The sequence below is a fragment of the Centrocercus urophasianus genome, unplaced genomic scaffold, assembly GCF_019232065.1.
Source record: "Centrocercus urophasianus isolate 14NV4802_14NV808 unplaced genomic scaffold, USGS_Curo_1.0 seq_29, whole genome shotgun sequence".
Lineage (NCBI taxonomy): Eukaryota > Metazoa > Chordata > Aves > Galliformes > Phasianidae > Centrocercus > Centrocercus urophasianus.
The window spans coordinates 4943947-4967241 of NW_024884855.1; the positions used below are offsets into that span (position 1 = coordinate 4943947).

The 23295-nt window shown below is 42.5% G+C and overlaps 1 protein-coding gene across 3 annotated transcripts; it reads right to left on the bottom strand.

The window, feature by feature from the left end:
- Positions 1–22635, bottom strand: MOSMO (modulator of smoothened). Of its 3 annotated transcripts, none has more exons than XM_042828028.1 (4): positions 13443–13638; positions 11281–11410; positions 7952–8164; positions 1–357 (listed from the first exon to the last, which is right to left on the bottom strand). In XM_042828028.1, exons 2-4 carry the CDS (start codon positions 11309–11311, stop codon positions 173–175), a joined length of 429 nt encoding a protein of 142 aa, XP_042683962.1. In that variant the 5' UTR covers positions 11312–11410; positions 13443–13638; the 3' UTR covers positions 1–172. The 3 variants fall into 3 exon arrangements, 2 of the variants coding, with proteins under 2 accessions (XP_042683962.1, XP_042683961.1); XR_006170426.1 differs by lacking the exons at positions 11281–11410; positions 13443–13638 and adding exons at positions 4969–5729; positions 22494–22635 and having other exon boundaries at positions 271–357; XM_042828027.1 differs by lacking the exons at positions 11281–11410; positions 13443–13638 and adding an exon at positions 22494–22635.
- Positions 22636–23295: the final 660 nt, after the last annotated feature.

The window sequence follows — 23295 nt, forward strand, 5'->3', positions numbered from 1 at the left end:
TTTGGTTATGGGAAAGGCTCTCCTTTTTATTAATCCAAAGTGCATAGTGAAAAAAAGTCAAAGCATTCCTCTTTTCAGTGAGTGTTTGACAGTCACATCTAGGCATCCTCCTGAGAATGCAATTCTGATGTCTTGCTCTTTTCCAAAACAAAGTCCTGCAGTTCAACATTCATCAGCCAGGTAAACAAACTTTGCCAGCAAATAGAAGTCCAACTATTGTAAAGAAAATGGATAAGACAAACAGTACATACGAAGACCCAACCACTGTGTTATTGGGTAATTTATATGGTTGACCTCCGACTTCATTGATGTAAAATCCTATTGGAAATATTAGGGCTGCCATACAGAATAGAATCACTGCAAAGAAAAGAGAAAAAAAAAACAAAACAACAGTGTTAGAATCAAAATATTTTCCAGTTCATAGAGCAGTACAGAAAAGCAAAGCAAACTGAAAAGCTGAGATATTCCCACTATCACTAACTGGCTTTAAATGACTGATAACACTTTAGAAGATCCCACAAATACTATTTTGATATTTCAGCTCTGCTGACCGGATCATAAAGTGTTTTTACATAATAAAAGTTTGGCAGATATACTTCTATCACTATCCATGAATGCAGTCAGTTACTTCTCCAGTTATTTTAGACAGTCATTTCCCCCCATATCAATCTAACATTCAAATTCCCTTTTTATTATCAAAGTTGTCTTCTACCAATTGTAGTCATCCTCTCCCCTTTTGCACAAACTCTTTTCCTGTAGAAGGTTTGCTAAACATTGCAGAGACTGTTACTATGGTTTCTTTCATTAAAATACATCAGTTTCCTAAATTCATGATTATTTCTTAAGTAACAAAATCTCCTTAAGATCTTCCACTGGAGTTCAAAGAAAGTTTTCTGATTCAATTTAATCTAAGATTCTTAGTGAAAAACATTCAAAGTTCAAATTTCGTGAACTTAAGAGAACCAAGCAATGGGACTGATTTCATTTGAGTAGTTAAACTCAGGTATGTGGTTCACATACAACTGACCCTGTGTGAATATGCAAAAAACACCCCACCAACAAACAACCACAGAATCCCTACTAAAGCCATTCATTGGAATTACATTATACATTTCACAGCCCTTCAGATGTTAATAGTGGCCAGCATTCCTCAGTACAGAAAATGCAGTGCTGTAATCTTTCCCAGATGAGAACACCAGTGCTCCTGTAGATAGCTCTGGATCAGTAACCTTATTTAGTGGGAACACAGCAAGGTACAGATCTGTAGTGTCTCTAGCAAAAGAATGGCCTCCAAATATATATATAGCATCTCTAAGAGGCAAGAGATTTCTCACAGTAAAAAAAGATTATCTTTTAAGTTGGCTTGAGTGCGTATTCAATACTATAGCATAGATACTGTCTTTTCCCCATCCTTTCTTTTTCTTCCATCAGTATTAGAACATAGAATTTTATTACTAGATAAGTCAGCAATTAGTGCCTTACTCTTATTTCACTTCTATGTATTTCAGCTTTCTTTCAAATACTATTTACAGTGAGTGGAATATCCTTATTTTATATCAGAGGGACACAGGCACTGAACCTGTTCTGTTCTTCCACCAACTCTATAAATATTCACACAGTCATCTCCTAATACGAAGCACAGTGACATCACCATCTCCCAGTCCTCAAAGTGTATATATAAAATGAGAAAACAAAATTCAGAAAATTCAAGCCAAACTACAACGCCTCTGCCTGTAGCGTACTACATACTGATTTATTCAGTCTTCTAAATGCAGATTGCTGCTTTTCCTTAGTAAGAAATATAGGAACTGTACTTAAGCAACAGCAAAAAACACCACAAAACCAAACCAACCCAAACAACCCCTACCATGGCAGTAGTAACAGCTAGCATCTCAACTGCTGGTTCCTGTACAAGTCAGCAATGCTTTCATTTCCAAAGATACCGTAAGCAAATTCAGCAGCTCGCTTGCTCTTAACAAGGCAGTCTCTACTCTTTCCAGCTGAGGATATGATGGCGTAGAGCAGCTTCAATATTTTGGAACGCAATTTCACTACTCTTCTTCTGGCTAATGCTCTGGTTTTTCCAGTGTTACACGGCAGTACTAAAAGATTTTTTTTAATGAATTCCACATTTATATACAAGATGAAATGTTTATCACATATTTTGTATCTTAATGCTCAAAACATTGTGATTCACGTAGTACAGGTCTCAGCTTCATGGAAGAACAGTCATGTTCTGTGGCAGAGACTAATTATGAACATGATGGAGCTGAATTCAAGAAATGCCTATGCAGGATTTGCACAAACAAAACAGGATGGTTTGATCACATAATGCACATCCAACCATCAGCTGTTCTTTGCATTCCTGAACGCATGAAACAGCTTACACACATCTTGAGTCAAATGCTGCTAATATGAGAATCAGCCTCTCTGCTTATACTAAAATACTTAGTTGGGAATAAATAAATAAAAATCAAAATAACTAAATACATCAATCGTTCCACTAGAGGGAGCTTGTGTCTTGCTTTTAATAAAACTACAGCAGCAGATTAAGGATAAAAAAAGGGCACGAGCGAATCTGGCAGCTGCAGTTACTAAACTCTTGCTCAGTGCTACCACATTAGGCTACAAAACAACCAAAGAACCAGAAACCACATATTAAATATCATTTCATCGTAAAGCTTTTAAACATATGGTTATGGATCCACAGAATCCCACTCTACACAATCAAATCCTTAAAGAATATTTCCCCTTTTAAAGCTGTATCTCAACCAGCAGGCTGTGCAGCTGAGGAGAGGAAGCCCAGGTATGTATTTTTTGAGGAGATCAGTTTGAGTGCAGAAGAGCTCTCCATTGGAGTGGTCCAGAAAACAGTGGTTGACAACAAGTACTTATTAATGCAACACATAATTAGTAACAGTTTAAACAAGGCTCTGAGGATGGTTGACATTACCGTAAGTCAGCATTTCCTACTACATCCAGTTTGCCCCTGAAGAACATTCCAGTTATTTACAGAATTGCTGTTACATTTTAACAGCAGTGAGCATGTTGGAAATAGCTTGAGGATGCTGAAACCACCACGTGCACTTTTAAGCTCACATCTCCCTTATCACATTCAAGAACCATACGAGCGGAAAAGTTCTGATGGCCGCATGGATAAGACTGAAGAATAGATCTTTATCTCTCTTTACTAAGCAATTGCTCTTTGAGGCATGTTGTACATACACAAACCCAGCAGTGCTGCAGGTCTGAGAGCTGCTGGTGGCACTCAATTGCCATGGAGAGCACATGCCCAGTGACTCATTGCATTTCTGCCTGAGGACAGAAGCACGCAGATACCTCAACTCTCCCTCAGCTCACAAGAGCAAAATAAATAAATTCTGGAAATGCAGGCAGTGTGAATAATGCTGATTCACATCCACATTTCAGAAGTAACCAGAGACCTCTTTTCTTCTAAATAACAATAGTGCTATGAAGGCTTCCGAGCAATTCTACTCAGTGTGGTCTGAATTTTTAATCTACTGAAATAGCAAATGAAAAACAGTTTTCATCAAGTTCTTTGTCAGACTAGGAAGCCAAATTATGGCAATTTTTTGAGATGATAGTAAGAAAAGACCACATGATAAATGTACTAAAACAACAACACCGAAACTAAAGAGAAAATCTAAGAGAGGAAGCACTCAGTTAACTCAGTGTGTATTCTTTAAGAAGAAGAATTGTTGCCTAGAGGGTAGAAATTTCTTATACAAGCTGAAAATATCTGTTCATATCTGGTAGTATAAACTCAGTGGATTTCCATCCAGCAACCCCTAAAGAACCTCTCCCTTAAAAGTCTGTTCTTACAATTTCAGGGAAAAACTGCAGAAAAGACAACCATTACAATTTCTATTAACAAAAGTATTCAGTAACAGAACACAACCATTTTTTGGCTACTTCCAGTGGCTGTCAGAAGAGGTCTAGATCCTTTAATTCTTAAGCTCAAAATTGTTTTGAGCATTCAGTGGCAATAACTTCTATGAACCCAGGATAAAGCATATTAAAAAAAAAATAAAAAATGAAGTATGGTTCAGAGATGCATGGAACAGTACCAAACCCAGGTTACTTTCCTGCTACCAATCTATGCCACCATATCATGGGCATAACCAGTGACAAAGCAGTACAGAGTTGGGATGGCAACAGACAGTTGGCTTGAGCAACAAGTAAACAATACCATGCAATGAAGAGCTGATAGATTTTTGGCTGCCATCAACAGGCGAGGCACAGCTACAAGTTTACAATGCCTCTTACTGAAGATGCACACAAAGACCTGGGCAGCATGGAAATGAACACCAAGATGGAATCCATACTTCATTACAGTGTGTGAATCTGACACTACGTTAACGGGGCTCAAAGAGCAATGATAGTTTTGACTGCATCTACACCCGGGGTCACAATACCTATCACATCAGTTAGGAATACTGTGAGTCTTGAATAACCCTACAAGAAGAACAAGAAACTCATATTTAGAAAGTGCACTGTTGAAAAGCATCATCGAAGACGACATTATTACAAGCAAGATTTCCACTAAAAAAAGTACATAATGCAGTTAGCTTAAATCTCAATATGATTTAGAAATCGAGGAGAACAGTTTCATTGCTGAGATAAAAAGTTTCTGATTCTTACTTCAGGAGAGCTACTCCTTTGTGATCTTTGCTAGAAACAAAAAGAAAAGCAAGCAGCTTTCTCTGCTGCCATCAGTAGTGCCAACAAAACCTGCTGAGGACAGAGCGATACGGGTGAAGGCTCATTCAGGGACCTATAGATCCCATCTACAGACATAACCTGGGTAAAATACTGAAGTGAAAATAGACTGCAATAGAAGCTGAAACCAACAGCCTGAATATTAAGTCATCACAATCCAAAACAATATCTAAAATCAATCTAATACTATCTTAATCTTTTAGTTGTAGCAGAAAAACACTATCCTACCTTTGCTTCTCTTTGAAGGTGTTGGTATAGGCATGCCAAGCAATCAGCACTAGTTTATGACCTGGACTCTTCTTCCCTGAATTATCATACTGTGCTCTGTAAAGTGAGCAAAGGAATGAAGTGCTGAAGATGTTTGCACCAATTTACTCTACAGAATTCTATCAATTGAGGAAAACATCAAATAGTTCCTTAAGAGTCTTTCATATGATTATCATAAAAATCAAGACAAAAGAATCAGGAAGTTCTTTTTCCCTACATTATATTGTCAAACCAGCTACATGGAGCTGCTCTTCCAAGACCTTTCTCTTCTGCAAGGGAGGTCTTCATCTTCTTCCTCAAAAACAGAGGTATTTCAGATACCACCTATGGATAAGAACGAGACTTTCTCATAACTTCTCTGGACTGCATTTCACCACCTTGGACAGAAGGTAGCTAGAGGGGATCTGCAACAAACTGACTTAACCCATTGGGGTCAAATTCCAGCACAAGCAAGGCAAGAATGACCTCCTGCCTGGCTCTCCTTGCTGCTGGCAGAGTTGCAAGGAAAGGGCTGAGCAAGAGATTCCTTTGTCGTTAGATGATTTCATCTAGACCCCCCTTGCATTTGAAGAGAACAGAGCTGCCAGTCCCAGAGATGCCTTTAGCAATCCCAGCAGACTTCACTGCCACTTAGGACAGCACATCCTATGTCATGTTCTGAAAGTTCTGCGAGGAGAGTATCTGCTAGCCGCCTGTACTGGGCTGTTCAGTCTTGAAATCACCTGCAGAAGAAATGTAATACAATTATGAAGTTTTCCCTACTCTGTTCTAATGAATTACCCACGTTTTCATAATACAGCACTCTGCCACTTCACAGGAAGGTTCATGGTAGTTAATGCCACACGTTTACATGCATGCTAATATCAATCTACAAATAGAATACTCATCTGTGTTGCCATACAATGAACGACAAAATTTCTTTATATTGACTTCCTGAAGAATAAATAGCTCTGCCTTCCATTCACTTCTTTTCTTATAAATGAGTTAAGAAATAAAATTTCCAATCATCGTTAATACAGAGTTCATAGAGTCATATGTATTGGAGATAAATATCCGCTGGTAAATTTCAGCAACACAGCAAACGTATCTTAATAGAATTACAAATAATTCTGAGTTGCAAGAGGACAAATTGATGTGCTTCATTTTAAATATCTCATAACAAAGGTAAGTGCTGAAACATAACAGTATTCTTCTACAGTTAAGGCTTCTAACAGTGACCCTACTGCAAGCCCAAAGGAATCCACAGAGGGGGAAAAAAAAAAACTAAAACAACAAGCTTTAAGGTATCAGAATTTTTATCTGAAGTAAGCATCAAAGTTGTAGAAAATTAGAGATGCAAGGATTTGATTATTGGAAATATTTTAAAGAATATGTAAAAATCAAAATGCAAGCTGTGAACTGTGGGGAAAAAAAACCTCAATAAATAAATACTTTATAGTACTCAAAAAACCTCAGTAACCCACAAACAACCAAATACTTGAATAACCAAATACTTTAGAACTGAATAGATCTGAGATCTCCTCACTGCAAGTGTCTTAATCTGATACAGCATTTCGAATTTAAACCCTTCTGTGTACATTAGAAATATGTATTAATAGACAATGGCAACTAGAAAAGCTGGCATGGGACATTCAACAATACGTATGTCTATTTTAGCCACTCATTGGAAAATGAATAAAAGCCAACCACAATGGATAAGCACTCCAATAGTTCCTTTCTCTGCAATTGCTGCACTGACAGTTTAACATGCTGCATAGAAAAGTTGTCAGAAAGACAGCTTTGATTGTACAAGTCCTCAGCAAAGTGTCTCTGCTGAAGCTCGGGGCATTTTTTTTGTTTGCTGTATTTTTTTGCTGTTGTTAACACATTATTCCCTTTTCCAAACAACCTTAAATTCATTTATATTAGATGTCATTAGATGCCGCAGACTTCCATTAAACCTTACTTATGTTTGTATAAACCACAAGCTTGCATTTTCCAGTTAGTGTGTACACTGTTGTCATATGTCAACTTAAAAGCAGTCAGATTTTGAATTTTTTCATGCCATCATCACCACCATTAAAGCACCATTTTACAGCTGGCATAAGCCTGGAATGCACATTAAGGAAAAAGAAGTTTGAGAGCTATTCCCTTACTTGCGGGTTAACTGTTTTTCTTTTGCACTGAAGTAGGCACAGCATTTCCCTGTGTAGAAACACAGGGCTGCTGGAGGAGCCTCAGTCTTTGCTGTGAGGAATTATGCTGGCGTTCATGCAGCACACAATGAAGGGAGGCAGAAAAACATTAGTGCTATTCCCTGTGCTGAAGAGCTGCTGCAGGACACCTAAGGGAAGCAAGCCTCAGTGCTGTGAAGCACAGCAGGTGCTCTGCAGTGGGCAGTCCTCCCCCACAGCCAATTAGGATGTAGATACTGTGAATAAAACACCCGTTGTGAGCATCAAGCAGGACTGAACCAACGTTGTCAACGTTGAATGAGGTATTCAGCAGCAACACCTAAAGTGGGGATGGACTTTAGACTGCAGTGAGTCTCAGATGCATCAACTACACAGGGGAATTCCCAGTCATCCCATTTGGCTCAAAGTGCTGGATAGAGGGGCGTAGGGAAGGAAGAATTATCCGGGACTGACCTGTTGCTATCTCTGCTCATTTTCACAGGTCAGCAAATGGCACTCCTCAAGGAAGGCGAAGGGGTCAGGGCATACAAGGCCCTCCTTTCTCTCACTTTGGACTCACATGCTATCAATCCCTCTCAATTATCAGTCATTTAAGATATCAACCTCTCAGTTTTTGAATAATTTCCTTTTCCTCTCAGATGCAGTATTTGAAGAGAAAGAGTATTTTGTAAAGGAGCCCTAAGAACTGCTCCCTGACAGCACCACGTGTTATTTCAGACTCCACCAGTTTATCCTGTGTACAGGTCAACTGTGCAGTTGAGGTCACTTACTTCCAGTGAAAGCTATCCAGCGGGCATATTTAGTAGCTTCTCTTCGCCAGTGGGAAGCCACCAGCAAACCACATGTGACAGTTAGTGAAATGATTCCCATTATGATGAAAAATAACGTAGTGACCCACTCAGGAGGCAGCCGTGGAGGAATACAGGTCCTGTCACGTCCATGGATGGTTTGACACTGTCGCACAAGGCCAACTGTGAGAGCACCTGAAAATACACAGCAGAGAGGCACGTAAACTTTCAAAATCCTCTCTGAGGGGCGCTCAATTGCAAACTGCATCTCAGGTTTGTTCTAAAATAAGGGATTCTTTCTTTGATGAGCCTTAATAAGCCTGTCAAAGACAGAGGATAGAAGGGACATGTTTAAAGCATCTATCTTCATATTCTTTCATCAAACACCTGCATAAATGCAGTGAGATAGCTACAGGCTATATCTGTTCTTGAGTGGCAGTCAAGCTCTCATCGAAGCAATAAAGCACTCCTGTGAATCCTGCCACTGCAAGCTCAAGTGGCGGCGGAGTTGTAGAGAGCACAGCTCCCTCATCTTCACAAGGTAAGAAACTTTCATAATGTAACCAAACAGGATGCAGCCCCCTGAAGTGTCCTTAATTGCCTAATGCCTTTTCCCCTTATCCATAAAGACAGCTCTAAACTTCTAGGTCTTACAGTGGGATCTGCGTTTAGTTCACACTAAGATTTTAAGAATATTAAAAAAAAAAAGCAACAACCATACTTCTTGACAGTAAGTGTTTAAGAGCCCCTCTACCCAAGAGGCTTAGGACAATTATTTTGACAAATAACATGGGTTACTACACTCAACAACTGGGATATCTATACTACTGGTTGAAAAGATCCTAAGAACAGACCAAGACTGGTAAAGGAACCATACTGTATTGACAAATTCTGCCAAGAAAACAAAAATAACGTAAGATGTATTTGACTCTTGAAATAGCAAAATGGAATGCAACTGGAGGGCTGAGCATAGGATATATCACAACACACAGAACTCTGTGACACAAAACGAGGTATTTTCAAATAGATCCAAATAGTTCTGATTTAAAAATCTATTTCAGTACTTTAGAGACTCATGCACAAAGCAGTGTTTAATGGAATTTAATAGCGAAATTTTCTTTATCTTGAAAATTTTACCTCAATATTAATATTTAAGGTCAAAATCCATTTCTTCCAGTGTCTCTTCTTAAGTCCTATATTTTTCAAATGTGTCCCTTCTTCTGAGCTCTTTCCTTAAATAATCACAATTGTCCTTTATCTAAATTAGAAGTCAAAGTCAACAGTGGAAAGTATTAGAGTCATCTTCCTCCACAAATTTTGGTAAGTAAAAACTGTCTGTAGTTGATCTGCTTATAAAGAAGAGGCAACTCCTTTCCAGAAAGAAGCAAGCTAACAGTCAAAAGAACGAACACCATGTTGCATTAGTTAGAGCCTGTGGTACGCTCCCAGAGGATGAGAAGAACAAAAGCATTACTGATTCAATTCTTCTGAAACATTCCTGTAACCTCTAGGCTACAGTCCTATTCAAATGTATCATCTTAATTACATATTCATCAGCTGAAAGATTTGGAGATTAATTTTTACTTAGAAGTTAAAGTCCTTAAAAAATGAGTCACTTCCAAAACCCACAATTATTAAACTACAAAATTGGCATTTTCAACTGCATCTGAAGCAGCTGAACCATGGCTGTGCACCAGGATTACACAGAGCTCAGCCAGAGTCACCCAAGCACTCTCATCCAGTTCACATACCTGCACAGTACAGTTTTACATGAACTGCTTCTCAGTTGCTTTCTCATAGTCTGCTATGTTTTCATTTTAAACAAGCTGCCAGGCCAGAAGGGAGACGTGCACATGTCTTTAAAAGTCAGTGTCCTCAAAGCACACACACAGCAGAACCTCATATGAAACACTAAGTAGCTTGGGGATAACGAGGCTGTTCACTGCACTATCACAGAACAGGAAATTAACTGCAATCACTCTGCAAGACTGAGATTTAACAATTTTCCTAATAGTAGTTCTGTCTAAACTGAGTTGTAAAATAAAGAATGACTTCTAAAAATGTAAAAACTGTATAACTCTACCAATAGATGCTTCCTGAATTCAGATGTACTGAAGGCACCTTAACTTTGACAAAAGCAACACTGTGAAGTAGCAGTGTGCTGGCCTCCATTCCATTTTGTGCATTTCCTTCAACTGCCAGTTGCTGCTTTATTGGACAATGGACTCACCTTTCAGACTCACTTTGCAGTCGGTACTGAAGATGTTTTTCAATTAAAAAGAGCCCACATAACATGCCAGTTTCAGAAGGGATCAAGGCTAAGCCCAGTAGTGCCTTAGCTAAAGAAAACAGAAGATAACTGTACTTGGAACTAACGTTTTTAAGAATTAAATCTTTCTGCTGTCCACTCCTACTCTTCCATGGGCTGATTCCCAACCCCCTCAAGAACCAACCAAACAGGTTAAAGCTCCAGTCTATCAGTATCAGCTAGCACCTCTTCCAAAGACACAAGCATAGCTGCAAGAAGCTACTTAGATTATGGTTTCCTAAATATCACACCCCTTGCCCAAGTGTGTTGTTCCACTCTGTATTTTTAATCAGATTTTTAAAGCACTGGCAAATAAATTGCAGCATGTGTTATTTTGGATGACCAATGCTGAACTTTATACTCTAGCATTAAGCTTTGCTAACACATACTCAGTATTTACTCTTAAGTGTGCTTCACGGATTACAGATTTGAAGTAGATACACTCCACATTCAAGGCGTTGAACCTGGAGACTGGAGACTCCTAGGGGGCAAGAGGGCAAAAGAAGACTTCTGAAGCACTCCCAAAGGATCCGTAGAGGCAGCGAGGAGAAACAACCTCATTATATGCTCAGGAATTTCAAGTTTCCTGTTCATAATACAGGATACCACACCTGTACACTAAAACTGAGGCAAAAGCAAGTTAAACCTCACAGCTTACTCCCATAGTAACATCTGTTGAAGGCAGATCCTAAAAGAAGAATGGGTACAAAATGGATCAGTGCTGAGTGCCAGAGAACATCCTACAAGCCAGCTGGAATTACTCTGCTGGGCAGATTCATACCTATGTAGGCACACAGTTTGGTTCCATAAGTAAAACTTTGGTGTAGAAAAGGTATGTTTATTTGCCAAGGAATTCAAAAGAAAAGAGGGTTTGCATGGTATTCGGTCCTGCTCTGAAGGAAGCATGTGAATAGTTGCCAGGCAGTTGCCAATGATCTAACGTGGTACAGAAAACCTTGGTTAGCCTTAACTGGTCTGCCACTGAAAGGAGAGAGAGACTTACTCAGCTGGTGGAGAACAGCCCAGTCGTTCATCTCAAGCCAGCCATCAAGTTCCACTCTTATTCCTACGAGGAAAGCTTTTAGCCATTACTTCCAGAGTAATTGCAGTGTAACTGCTGAGAATCTAAGCACCTAAGACAGCAACAAAACAAACAGCATAGGTAATGCCAGCAAAAAAGGATGGATATGCTCTATGGCTGTGTACACACAGCAGCCCACCTGCAGCCTGAGGCTGCCAAGTGCTGCAGACCAGTTCAGCCTTGCTCAAAATAGAGGAAAACAGGTCAATGAAGCAGTCCTTAGTCTTTCACAGTACATCTATTCCCTAAAGTACCAGGGCACTTCCAACAGATCAGCCCACCTTCCTCTAGCCACCGTCTGACTACAAACAGGCCTTTGCTTTGTATCAGTGAAAGATTTCATGATTGCATTCCTACATGACCTCCCCCCACTCCTCCAGACCACCAGCAGCACTCACCTTCTGACACTGCGTATTTTTACAAAATCTCTAACAACAGAACTCTTCAACACATACTCTAGAACTTGGGAGCATCATTTGTTTAACAACTAAGTTTCACAAAGCTGTTGAGAGAAAAGGGAAAAGGCCCCAGATAGAAGGAAGGTGAGCCTGTGTTTCACACCTGGACACAAGTGCTGCTGCTCCCAGCAGCCCCATGCCAGCACGCTGCTGTGCCATCCCACTGCCGTGCCATCCCACTGCTGTGCCATCCCACTGCCGTTTCCATGGCAACAGCACAGCCACCAGGAGGCAGTGAACACTGCCCAGAAACAAAGAGGGCTGCAGACTTTACACTCTTCCAGCTCTCCATCACTTCTGAATTATTGACACGGCACAGTGATGCCATGGCTGGAAATCAGCAGCTCGGCAACAGCTATGCAGATGTTCACCCCTCATCTATTTGATGGTGGGAACATGCAGGACCTGGTGGGCACAGGAGGGGTGCTGGTGTGGTGCACTGTGGCATATGAAGTAATTAATGTGGTAAAAGCACAGTGCACTGCCAACGTTGCAAAGACACTGATAAGTTTTATGATTTAGTAATGAGCACAGTACATCGAGCCATGCTATATGGGCACACTAAAACATTCATAGCTGCTGGTTAGGTAACAGTCACATGCCAGAGAAGGACATGTAAAATAAGGACAGCTCAGCTAAGCCATTCCCTGCAACTTACTTGGCCACAGAGATAAGGACAGGAGGAAAGGAAGTTATTTTTGGAAAGTTTCTGATCTGTACAGTTAATAAACCTGAATGGAAAAAGGTCCAGATCCATCTAAGAGCAGGAACAGACTGCAGCTGTCTATGCAGAGCTGCAGCATGCTCCCGAATCCAAGTGGAAGCTTCATAGTCTAAAGTGAATACAGTGATTTGGTCATGGCAAACTAAATCTCTGCATCAGTGTTTTAAGTTATATATTATCCAAAGAAGGAAGAGGGAATGACTTACTCCAGAGAACTGACACTGCTGATCCATCCCTACCACAGCCTCAGAGGTCCCTCCAGGGTGCATACAGTCAGTGCTACTTTCTCCAGTATAAATGTGGTGAGAACTCAGGCTCTGCATCCTCTCTCATGAGAAGAGCAGTCATGATGCATGTAAACAATGAAGAGGGTTAGAGGAAAAAGCTATGCCTTTGTGGGATGCTTGTGGTTTCTGGTATGAACTGATGAGGAAAGAAGGATTAACAACACTGGGGAAAACTTCAATTCTCAGAGGCATGCAACAGTCAAGCCAAATCACGGGGTCTCTAGGAGAGGTTCCCCTGAAGGATGCCCACAGGTGGAGCTCAGATTTTGTTAATCCAAAAACGATCAGAACATTAGTTTTTTTAAAAGAGACGGCTGGTTGTCAACTAGAGTTTAGACTTCTGACTCATTAGAACATTTACAGCCTCAAATAATGTAATCTTTGAGCATTTCGTAAATTATTAACTGTAGTTAACTGCATGTATGTAAGTAACTGTAAGTCAAGTAACACTTTCCTTCACATTTTCACTTCAGTCAGTGTAGGACAGCAATATCTGGATCGTATCTATAGAACTATGAAAGGTACATAGGAGGGTCAAATATAAGGTAAGTAGAATCAATTTCCAATCAAGCATAAGAATACCATATCTGCTACCACCCCAACATAAATACTTACTTTTTTTGAGGGTTGGGGCATAGTTTGAATACACGTCACTTCACAGTTACACCACTAAAATATCTTTGAGGTTGCCATGCAAGTACAGCACTCGGATGTGCCATGACTGATTCTTCTACTGCGATGTTCCAGTATGTCACTCAGTTAGCAGATTGAGGTAACCAGGTTCTGACTCACTAAGATAAGATTTATGAATGTTAGAGGACGATTTAAAGAAAGGCTTAAAAGGGTAAAGGAGGATTAACTGCAAAGGCACAAAATACACACACAGAGTCCAAAACAAAGGGATTATGAATTATCACTCCCATCCTTTGTATGCCAGATCTTACATTTTTGGCACACTTTCTCTCTTGCTTATCTCACAGCTATGGTAATCCTGGAAAAGTTTTGGAGCTTCTCACTCTGAAGCAGACCAGTACTGACTGACCAATTGACCAGGAGCACGGTCAGTTCATATGCCCAGTAGATATTTGTTGGTTCAAAACACACATCTAAAAAGTATTTTTTACAATGTTTAAAGATCACTTTTAATGAAGAATGAAATTTACTTGCAAAGTCCTTGCTATATCCAGAGTGCAATTTTTAAGAGCAGTTCTGCAAGATATGTTATATAAACTGCTATTTCTCTTCTATTCTCTTCTACTCCATTTTTCCCTCAGACTATTCTCTCCTCAAACCAAGTTTGAAAAACACTAGTTTCAAACTAGACACTTCTTGCACTAGAAATGTTAATTATGTTCCTCTATTTCAAAAACTCAGTGACTTTCTTACAGAAAAACACTAATTCTGGCATTAATATGTAGCTTCACTCGCTTCAAACTGTTTGGTAGCTGTCATGAACCTATTAATTGAAATCTGTTTAACAATCTAATGTCCAGATTAGGTACCATTTCTGACACTGTTTAGAAATCCAGAGTTTATTCCCAGCTTTTAAACAGAAAAAATTTCATCTCAAAATTTTTAAAGGGTCGAGACATACTAGCAGAATGGCCTGCCTTGTTGCTGAACAGCTCGTGGAGCCTCAATTGCCTCAGAAGTTTTCAATTCAGTACTGGTACCATGCATAATTCAAACCAAATCTCCCTCCACAAAGAAGAGTTCTCCCTTCCTCCCTCCTCCAACCACCAGAGAGAAGTCAATAAATCAGGGGCAGTACACTGGGAAAAAACCCTTATGACTGACATGTACTGGAAAAGCATACTGCTGCAGATGGCAATCTTTAGGATTTAGGAGCTATGATGTTTAAATTGCAGATATTTGGACCAACAAGCACCAATTTTACTTCTGAACTTCAGCATATAAGACTTCAATGCAAGGTCTTTATTTATATTGTCTGTTTCAAAGAGATGAACCACCAAACACTGGGTTATCCTCAGGCCAAAACACAGGAACAACTCTCCTGAGGACATAACAAAGGCCCTGTGTGTTCTCACATATCACTGTCAAGAAATCCACCCATGCTGACAGCGTTCTTTCCAACTTTAGAAGACAGCATTAATTAAATGTTGGTAAACAGGATCTATAGTAAGCAGCACCCTTCTGCTTGTTGCTTTTCTTACACTATAAGTGTTTGTGTGAGAGAATAGTACCGCCAGCAAACACTACAAGCTTTGGTTGCTGAAATGGCAAGAGCCTGGCAGGGAGAACTTGTTCTGCTTTAAAACAAATATGCTGGAAGTGTAAGACTTTAATTTTAAAAAATGAACAAAAATAAATCTGTGGCTATTTCCATTTTTTCCCCAATCAAAGTAAGACTACTGAAAGATGACAAAATTCAGTGCCTAAAAAAAGAAAGATCAAAGGCATTGTCAACATTTAAATGGATTTTTTCTATCAGCTTCACCAGTTTTACGCCATGCATTCAGTAGAATACCAGAAACTATGACACCTCCTGCTGTTCTGCCACTTAGCATCCAACAGGCTTGTGTTGCTGTTGTTTTTAATGAAGTTATATTTGGCTTTAGACAGAGCCACAAAGAGCCACCCTCCACCCGACAGCCCGCAGTGCTGCCTGCTCTCCTCAGCATTCCGCTCCCCACAGCACAACCACACACGGCCATGCGTCCCCCCACTCCTGGCCAGCACCGTGAGGTGGCTGCAATGGCTGGCAGTGGCAGCACCAGGGGCTGCTGTGTGGTACAGACACAGCTGGCACCAACAAATTCCAGGTCTTCACCTTTCAGTGGATCACCTTCCTCACAGTGTCTTACGCCGACCTGTTCACAGGTTGGCTACAACTGGAGAGCAGGGCTGTTGGTTTTGAACTCCTGTGCATCTCAAAGTACCATTTCACCAAGCCTTTTGAGTTCGGGTCTTCACAGATGTACATTCAAGTGGATCAGAACAAAAGTCTCCAGATCACACCAAGTAAAGCATTCTACTGCTTTCTTCATTCACAAAGAAGAAATATCTGAAGAAATATCTGTCAACCTTCCTGCTTGCAATCTGAAGCAACTCTGGCCTGGTCATAGAGGCATTCAAGGGGAGGCAGAAAATCCGAGCTCTGGCCCAGCTCTCGAAAGGTTTGTACATTCTAACAAATGAAATTCTGAAGGAATAAGGATCATTTTCCTCTGTCAGCAATAACTGCTTCCAGCCTTTACTCTATTTCACCCTTTTATTTCATGTTTTTCGCACAGTAAGCTTCAGGGTGCTTTCTGCAGCCGCCAAACGATCCAGTAACATTCCACTGACAGAAAGTCTGCACAATCTTGTTGCAAGAAGTTGAGCCACACATGAGTTTAAAAAACAAACTGAAACAGCTTCTTCCCATACAAGTTTCTACAGCAGAAAACTACATCATTAACATGTTAATTAAAGCACACAATCAGTTTCAGAACAGAATTCAACACATGGAAAAGAAGCCCCTTCTTCACCCCTGTGACATCTTGCCCTGCACGGCGCTCCTCACGCTGCCCGGCACAGCAGCATTTTCCCCTGCGCTACAAAGGTAAAATCCTTGACTTCAGTGCCCACAAACAGCCATTTGATTATTAAACCATTGGGAATAACTCAGAGGCAGCTCAGCCCTACTAGCGAGTGCCCAATACCTACGCAAAAATTGCTCGTGGGGAAGTTCAAGATGTAACGTAATTTCTATTCGGCTGAAAAAAAAATATAAAACACAGTGGATTATTAAACATTACACCCTGGAAGACTGTCATCCTTAATGACCTCAAAGTGCTTTGTAAATTATGGCCCAGAACTGCAGCTACCACGAGGCTCCTGGGTAGCAGCCAGCTGTTCTGACTGCACTGTGCATGGAGTGCTGCTGTTTCTGCAGCAGCTCCCTCGAAGGCTGGTGAAACCTCCAGCAGGGAGCACGTCAGTTCACCCCAAGGACACAGACAGAACACACTAAGCATGTCTTGCTTCAAGAGAGGCACTGGAATCTACACACTCTGCAGACCTTTGGAACCCTAACCAGCATTTCAGTGCAGTGAGTGTCTCCTATCAGCTCACCCTGCAGACAACCAGCACAACCACACTGCGTGCCCTATGGTACCCAAGAGAGCCCAAACTTTTGCAATCAATTCTATTGACAAGATTTAAAGAAAAAAACAAAACAAAATGCACACACAAATAAGATAACGCGTAAGTAAAAAATCAAATGCAATAAAATAGGAAGAAACCAAGAGCTTCTCTCTCAGAAAGAATTTAATCTACAGCTGTTAATTCCATACAAATTCCTGGGGATTTGGCAAATGTCATTTGCCGCTCAAACGCTCCAGCATGTTTTCCCCTCTGCTTAAAACAGGCACATACCCTGCACAGATCCTCTTCTTGGCCATATCTCCAGCTTTTCAGACCTGTGCGTATTCCAGCAGTCAGAGCTTAGAGAGCAAAAGTGAGACTGAGAAGGGCAGCTGAAGAGAGCAGAAGGGGATTGCAGCAAAGCTACCACAGAAATGTGGTTCCTGCATATTGCCCCCAGTAGAAGGCTCTGCCCATTAGGAAAAATGTCATCACTGTGAATTGTAACAGCTTACAATAAAGCATTACAATACATTCATTTCAAAAGGTGAAGATTTATAAACTCTGAATTTATAATAATTTCTCTTTCTCCCGTATTACTCTGTACAAGAACATTGTATTTGTTTCACCACACTACAAACCAATCTGCATTTGATTCAAAAGCAGCACATAACCTCTACACACTGCTCCTCCTCAGCCACGAATTACTGCAGTTACTGTTTTCTGAGATACACAGGCGTGGGCAACATCTGGAAGAGGACACCACAACTAGCTGAAGAACTCCCACATGCGATGTAAATCCTAATCACCACATTGCAGCAGGCAAGAAAAGTCAGTTCTCTCTGCTTTGCTTCAAGACTAACAAAAACGCATGTAGGAAGCAGCTGAGTTTGTGAAGTACCTATTAAAAAAAGTACCACCTATTAAAAAAAAAGTAGGTCAGGCTTAAGAGTTTGACCTACTGATCTTTGCTTTGGCAAAAGTACAAACTGAGTTTACATAATGCTGCTTGCATCTAAGTGCTGGCTGGAACCTAAGCAAAACAACTGTTCTGAATAAGCCTCAGTCATTAGCACGATTCCATTTTTCAGATGTCAGTTTTAAATCCCTGATTTGCAGTACATAGCATTGCAGCCTTACTTTTAAGATTCATATTTTAAGTGACACTTCTGTTAATCCCACTGTCGTATCACATCAATGAATGTAGTAAGCATGCCTGAAAGCAGCTCTAAGTTGATTTAAAGAAACCATTACTATTATTAGCAGAACACAGACAGTTCCCAAAGCCTCAACAATGCATCTTTATGACAATTAGTACTGTTTATAAGGCAGATTTACAATGATGTGCTCCTTGGAGGAAAGCAAAGGGCAGACCAAGGCCTGCACCCACACCACTGAATGCAATCCAGTTCTACAGCAGCCGTACACATGGCTGTGAGATGAATACTTCCAAGAGAAAGTTATTCTAAATACGTAAAACTCAAGTACCCCACCAAAAATACCTGCTACCAGAAAAAGACAAATGCAGTACCAGTTACTCTTAAATTTATCCTCTGCTTAACAAAGCAAAGCTATGATAGGAAACCAAGGTTTAAAATGAATAAAATCAAAGCTTTGCTTCCAATTTCTCATGATGAAGAATAGCACCTCTGTTCTACTGAGAGCCCTGCCATGACAACTTTCCAGCACCCAACCTCAGTCATGCCAGGAGCTCGGGTTGGAAGGAGAACACAAGTTACTGGCTCCCAGACCTGTGCTCCTTAAACTATGGATTTCTTACCCAGTTCTTCAACACTCATTAGAGACCGAGTAACTCAACAGGACTTGGGGAGACACAAACTAACAACTGTATACAATCACACTAAAGAGAAAACAAGACATTTGCCTAACAGAAGCAGTATTCAGTTGTACAGTAAAAAGCAAATGCAAAAAAACTCGGTTCCCCTCTGGACAAAACCGGGCAGTTCTCTCCTCCCTGCTCCAGCATGCTCAAGTAACCAGGCTAACACAGCACTCTTTTATGAGATTCTTCCTACACATAAAATAGTTCCATATGTTTAAAAGTTGAGCAAGCACAAAGTTAATTCATTACAACAATGCCTCACTGCTCGCTTTTCTTGTGCCTTAAGGCCTGGTCAGTGACAGAGCTCCAACACAGCACACATGCTCTGCTCTGTCAGACGTTGGCACTGCCTGGAAGACATGTAGCTGTCAAAGGGAATGGATGGAGATCCTGAGGATGTTGGGGCCACTCAGAGCAGGGGCACCCTGCTTACAGGCAGTATTCAGGACGTGGGTTTCTACACTCTGCCAATCCTTACTAATTCTTATGTGCTCTGTGTGGTTCTTCTCTTGGCATTCTCAGCGGCACCAAGACCTTGGGATTTGTTGCCCTGCTCAGCAGTGTGCCAGAGCACTGCCTCTGCCCATCATCCACCTAGGGCAGCCAAAGGAAAGTGTGTATTGGGACATGATAACCAAGAACCTGACTTTAAACACGTCTGATGCTCACAATGGCTTTGCAGATCACTTTTTAGCAAGCGCTCATGTCATCCAAACTTGCTTTGTGGCGTGTACACAAAGCAGCCATAAGATTTTACCCTATGTCTCACTGCGATGCACATATCAATATAAGAGGATGCAACAAACACTTGCTTTGCGTCCACCACACTTAAATTCTGACATTCAATTTTACTTAATAGCTGCTTTGTACTATAAGTTGGAATCACCAGTGCTCCATAGAGAGGGATAACTAAGGCACACAAAACAAGTTGATAGCGTAGCTTGCTGAAGAGATGGATTATTTGATTAAATCTCCTGCTGAATTATTTGACCCACCCTAAAAGCATTCCAAACCACCAACCCCCCCAAACACGTACCACATCTTGTTTCAACTGTGGGTGCTGGTTGTGTCTTGTCCACAAAAGGACTGAGCACTGCTGCTTAATAACCTGTCACCCCCTTTCTCCCATACAAAACATCAAAACCATGATAGACCATCCCACACAGAAAGGGGACACACCATCAGCTTTTGAAGTTCATTACAGAAGCATACAGATACAGGAGCAAAATTCATTACTAGTGAAATGAGTGAGATTATAGGCACTGACTTACGTTAAAGCCAACTTATGCCCTTATTTCTCACACAGGATACCAGTTTATGAATAAAAGGATGTCAGTACAGGAATGCTGGGGTTCCCAGATGGGCATTTACCACTGTTATACAAGAGGTACAACTGAGAGCTCTGTGAGAGAAAAATCTCCTTTTCCAACTTTCCTTTATAAGCTCAAAGATGTATAAAATACCGCAAACTAAAATAAGGAATGATTCTTGCAAAAATTCGTAGAGGAAGAGCACCAAACAAAGACTTAGATCCACTTCCATGGAGGTGTATTTCCTCTCTGGGCCTATAAGCATCTGAAACCTTCAGTGCCCTCCATGGCACTCGTTCCCTCATAATTACAGAGCTAGAGAGGAATTTTTACAGCCAACAGTTTTCAACTTACTATAAAGCTGCTTATAAGAGTAAAACTTGGGAGACACATCAGCCCTTCCCCCATACTGTTCTCCCGAAAATATAAGCTCCTTTAAATGAAACATTTAAAGCTATCTACATTTTTCAGGAAAAGCAAAACAAAATCAACATTAAAGCACCCAATTTACTTTGATATCGCATTTAGCAGAAAAAACCACCAGCACCAACGAAGTATGATGTATGCATTACTTTGCATTTAGACCAGAACGGATCTTTCTCCTGAAACCCAAGCCCCGGTTTCCAGTCTCAGTGGCTGCAGAGGGCTGTGATGGAGCTGCTGCAGTGCTGTGTCCCCACATCTGCTGAGAGCTCTGCTCTATGCAGTCCCCAAGCAGCTGCAGCACTGAGGCTGGGCTGCTCCGTGTGCCTTCAGGACTGAGGGCAGCAGCCAAGCGAGGAAACACGATCCCTCCCCTTCCTCCTTGCTACCAGGCTGACTTGTAAGGCAGCACCTAGAATTACTCCCACAGCAGATGAACCAAAGGACAAAGAGGCTACGCAAAGAAACGGCTCCTTTCACCAGCTGAGAGCAGGACACTTTAAAAGACCTACTGTGCGGCTGGGAGGGGTTGGATCTGTGTGCTGAAGGGTTCCTGCATCTTGCTAGCAGCTGGGGCTAAGATACAGTCAGGGCAGCATCCTCACAGCACTGTCCTCCTATGCTGTACTTCCCCACAGCATCTCTGGCTACTGAATGGCACTCTAACAGCCACCTCATCATTCAGTATCACAGTGCTTACTACAGAAGTCCTTGAGTGAATGGGCATCTTTGCACTTCCTTTGAGTTTGGGCAAAAGGTTCCTTTCAGCAGTTCTAGGCACTGGAAATGCATATTTACGATGCTTCTAGACAGAAATCTTAGGAGTAATTCAAATCCCACATCAACAAAGATCTACCAAACAGCCATTAAGGAAGCCATGGTATGATAGCCACCTCTCCTTCATGATTTCTAAAAGCCAACAATTTGTTTGGCTTCAAAGATGGCAATAAAATAAGTCACTGGTCTGTCAAAACACAATTTGAAAAGTGCTGCAGAAAATCCATACAGATTTCATGTTTGCCAGCCTAACTGCAGGTAAAACCTGTCTGCAATCCTAAAAACTCTAAAAGATAGGAATGGCAGGTGGTTGTCAAGCAATCACCCATCAAGTAACTGAGAATTCATGATTTCTATGCACGTTATATCAAGGAGCTGTTTTTGTATTATAAACAGACATTAAGCATTTTCCTTTAACAGATATTAACGGTCTGCAATTTTTTCAAGACAGATTTTACTATCTCATTGCTGGACAGGCAGAGAGAAACCAACATCTGACACACGGGGTAGGATCTAGGGACAGACACATCTACATGTTTATCACAAGGATTAATTTATGTCACTGCCAGCGCCTACAGAAGGGCTCCTCACTGCAGCACACTGCTGTGGGGATGTAAGAGGAGAGAAGCCCCGCTCCTCAGGGCCACCGGCAGGAAGATCACCGCAACAGACAGGGAGGACGGGACGTCCTATGGGGAGTGCTGAGCGCTGAGCTTGGTGAAGTGACTCGAGCAGGACCAGCCAGGTTCCAGGCTGGACTGACAGAAACAACGCAGCCAAACCACACGGATAAAGACAGCGGGTCAGAGGAACGCCCTGCCATCAGCCTCTGTCTGCCGAGGCTTTCAATACTCCACCAAAGGACACGACGACTCCACTTGGAACAGCTCAGTCCTCTTACAGAAGCCGAGCATCAGGCGAGGCAGCAGCAGGAAGTTTTAGAGCACCCTGCTCGCACACAGGACAGAAGCCTCCGGCTCCGTTCCGCGGATGCTCGGAGCACACCCCGCTCCGGAGACCCGCAGGACCGGCCCGCCCCGCGCCCCTGCCGCCCTCAGCAACAGGCGGCGACCGGCCGCTCCTACCGACAGCATCAGCGCGGCGCGCCTCGTCCTGTTTTAGAGAAAGTAGAGTAGGGTTCTGGGCTGGAAGCCCTCGGCAGCAGCCGGCCCCGCCCCGCAGCACCGCAGCACCGCAGCCCGCCCGCGGCCCCCGCCTCCTCACCCGCAGACTCGCCGGTGTTGATCCAGTCGGGGTTGGCCAGGCTGGCGATGGCGAAGATGTCCGCGGCCAGGAAGAGGCATCCTGAGATGACGGTCAGTTTGTCCATCTCCTCCGGCCGCCGCCCGGCTCCCGCCGCGGGCCCGGGCCGGGGGCGCCTCACAACCGCGGCTCCATGGGCCCCGCGCTCCCCTCGGCGGCGGCGCCAGGAACGGCCCCGCGCGGAGCCGGAAGCGAACCCGGCGGGCGGGGGAGCGGCGGTGACTCCGGAAGGGAAACCGCGGCGGCCCTGGGCGGGGGGAGGCGGGGCGGGGGGGCGGACGCTGGAACCGAGGGACGTCGGCCCCGGCACGGGCGGCCCGGGTTCACGGGTGCGGAGGAGCGTCCAGTAGGCGTGCAAATGAAACGCTTGACTCGAATCAACGCGGTGCCGCAAAAACCCTGCCTTCGTTACGGGAAGGAAAAGCAAACGCAACCTGCTTCCGCTGCCTTCCTCTGCGTTTCAGCCAAACTGACGAACCCACGTTCACACCGACACGCTTTCAGTCCCCATCTGTGCTGTCCTTTACAGCCCAAATCTTCGCTGCAGCCACGGGAAAGGTGACCAAGATCCCGCTGCTGCCCCGTTACGTCCATCTCCTGGAGGAGACACGGATAGCAGCACCTGCTCTGCGCGCCTTGCGTTCCAACGGAGCACATCGGCACGGCGAGTTCGGAACGCGAGCGCGGCCCCTGCTCCGCGGGAGCAGCAGGGATCCAACCAGGCTACTGGGAATGGAGAAGTTAACCCACACTGTGGGTAAAA